The 2,555-nt window shown below is 50.9% G+C and overlaps 1 protein-coding gene across 1 annotated transcript in view; it reads left to right on the top strand.

The window, feature by feature from the left end:
- The first annotated feature begins 1,827 nt into the window (after window positions 1–1,827).
- LOC103373113 (diacylglycerol kinase zeta-like) overlaps window positions 1,828–2,555 on the top strand; it is a 74,186-nt gene continuing 73,458 nt past the window's right edge. The window contains exon 1 of the mRNA XM_008302928.1: window positions 1,828–2,352. Coding sequence (XP_008301150.1) covers window positions 2,165–2,352 — 188 coding nt within the window. The 5' untranslated portion in view covers window positions 1,828–2,164. The remainder of the gene's footprint in view (window positions 2,353–2,555) is intronic.

Raw genomic sequence — 2,555 nt, 5'->3', positions numbered from 1 at the left:
GTGTCCCCTGCCTTCACCCTGAGTCAGCTGGGATAGACTCCAGCCCCCCATGACCCTAGTGAGGATTAAGTGGTGTATAGATAATGGATGGATCTAGCTTATGTTAAATCTTTTTTTTAAATGATTTTGCTGTGATAATTGTGTCAAAAGACATTTCTGGGGCGCCCCGATAGCTCAACAGGTCGGGCAGGTGACCCATGAACAGGGCTGTAGCTGTAGCAGAAGCTGTGGGTTCAAGTCCGGCTCATGACCGTTTACTGCAGGTCCGTCCTCGACTCTTCTCCCCATATTTCCTGTCTCTTTGGCTAAAAAGCCCAAATAAATTTTAAAAAGACATTTCTAAACACCCCAACACCGACTGTCTTTCAGAAATCGCCAAAATTTCACAGAAGGTCTGGGTGCTAATGTTCTGTCTGGAAAATCCATCAAATTACATCTTAAAATGTGATTTTGCATCAAAATGATTTTTTTCTACACGTCTCATTTAAAAATTCACCATAAACAAACAGTCTCAAGTAACCAGGTCGTGTAAAAACAAAACAGTCTGCGTTTGTTGGTGCAGCCTTGAAGTCACGACTGACTCAGCTGTGACCAGCAGTCACCTGACAGAAAATCTGAGAGTTTTCAAATGAACTGCAGGCAGTGTTTCCACAGAACAGAGAGGAAAATCAAACCTACTGGGTTAATAAGATAAACGCAGCACGGCTCAGAAACAGTGAACAGAGGAGTGAGTTGTTGGAGACACATCCAGCTGATGGTGGAACATGTTTCTACAGCTGATGAGCAGAGCAGAGAGAAAATAGTTAAATATCTACAGTATGAGGAGACAAAAGGACCACAAAGGGAGAAAACACACCACAAACAAGACACAGATTGACATAAATGAGACACAAAACAACAAAAACGCAACACTAAACAAGAAAAACAGGACACAAAACAACAGATAGGAGACAAAACTGTCCCCAAGAGACACAATACAGCACAAATAAGACAAAAAAAAACCTGCAAAAATACCACAAGATTAATAAATGCAGCACGGCTCAGAGAAAGTGAACAGAGGAGTGAGTTGTTGGAGACACATCCAGCTGATGGTGGAACATGTTTCTACAGTCTGTGGTGGAGAAATGTTTCACTACTGTTCTTCTGTGACATGAAGGTGTGTTGGGGACATTCACTAACTCACTTTATTCTACGTGTCTCTTTTTTTTTTTTACCAAAAAATAAATTATTTGCTCCAAGCAGATTCTACAAAAAACAAAAAATTCTGCCCTCCTTGGTGCAGCCATAGAGCCCTGAACGACTAAAGTCTGACCAACAGTCGAAGGACAAAAAATCTGAGAGTTTTCAGATGAACTGCAGGCAGTGTTCAGACAGAGCAGCTGTTCTTCTGGTGTCATCCTGCTCAGGAAACGTTTCTACGTCTGGTCCTCATGTTTCCTCTTTATGTCTCAGTTAAAAAAAACATCCCACAGCGAGTAAAGACGCAACAGGAGCAAAAAGAAACGTCCACAAACTGCAGCTTTGGGCTTCAGAGGGTTAAAACCAGAAGAAGCTGCTGCTGGAGGAGAAAATGAGTTCATTTCCTCGTCTCTGTCGTTCTGTTTTTAGAGTCCGAAGAACCAGCAGGTGGCGCTCACCTCGGCCAATCAGAGGCCGCGGAGCTGCGCTGTGGGCGGGGCGGAGGAAACGGGCTCCGAGCCGAGATAAAAAGTAACGAGACGCGTGGAGCGGAGCGGCAGAGGAGTCCGACAGCAGCCGGAGCAGCAACAGGTCCGGAGCCGCAGCGGGAGCGAGGAAGAGGAGCAGCCGCGGCGCGTTCACGCTGTTTGGAAACTTCCTGGATATGGAGCCGAGTTCAGGCAGCGTGGGGAGCTGCGAGGCTGCAGCCTGGGAGGCTTAGACAGGCAGGAAGGAAGCCTCTCACCCCACCTCCTGCCCCGGCCTCCTTCCTACCCCGGGCCGAGGAGACGCTCCGCTTCCTGGTGTGAGCTCAAGAGCCGCGGCGCCGCTCGGAGACCCGCAGCTGGAAGTTGAAGGAGGAGGAGGAGGAGGAGGAGGAGGATGGTGGAGGGAGACAGCGGCCGCCGGCAGCTGACCCCGCAGCAGCAGCAGCAGCAGCAGCAGCAGCAGCTCCTCCGCCCGTAGAGGAGCCACCGAGGCGGCCATGGAGCAGCAGGAGGAGCCGCAGCCCGAGCAGCAGCAGGACGGAGCCGAGGAGGCGTCCAGCTCCACATCCACCTCCACGTCGTCCCCCGCAGCCTCCAACACGGAGCCGCCCCCGGAGACCCCGGCGGCGCCCCGCTGCCAGCACAACAGCAGGACCTTCACCGGCCTCAGGATCTTCTGCAGGAGGTGAGTCCGCTTCACCTGCACACACACCTGGACACACACACACTCACCGGGACACACACACACCTGGACACACACACACTAACACGCACTCATCTGGATGCGCTCACCAGGGCGCACACTCACTTTTACTCACTTTCACACACACACACCTGGACACACTCACCTGGACACACTCACCTGGACACACACTCACCTGGACACAC

The sequence above is a fragment of the Stegastes partitus genome, unplaced genomic scaffold (assembly GCF_000690725.1).
Source record: "Stegastes partitus isolate 25-593 unplaced genomic scaffold, Stegastes_partitus-1.0.2 Scaffold1909, whole genome shotgun sequence".
Lineage (NCBI taxonomy): Eukaryota > Metazoa > Chordata > Actinopteri > Pomacentridae > Stegastes > Stegastes partitus.
The sequence above is the reverse complement of the archived record's forward strand: the minus strand, read 5'-3'. Positions and strand labels throughout refer to the sequence as shown.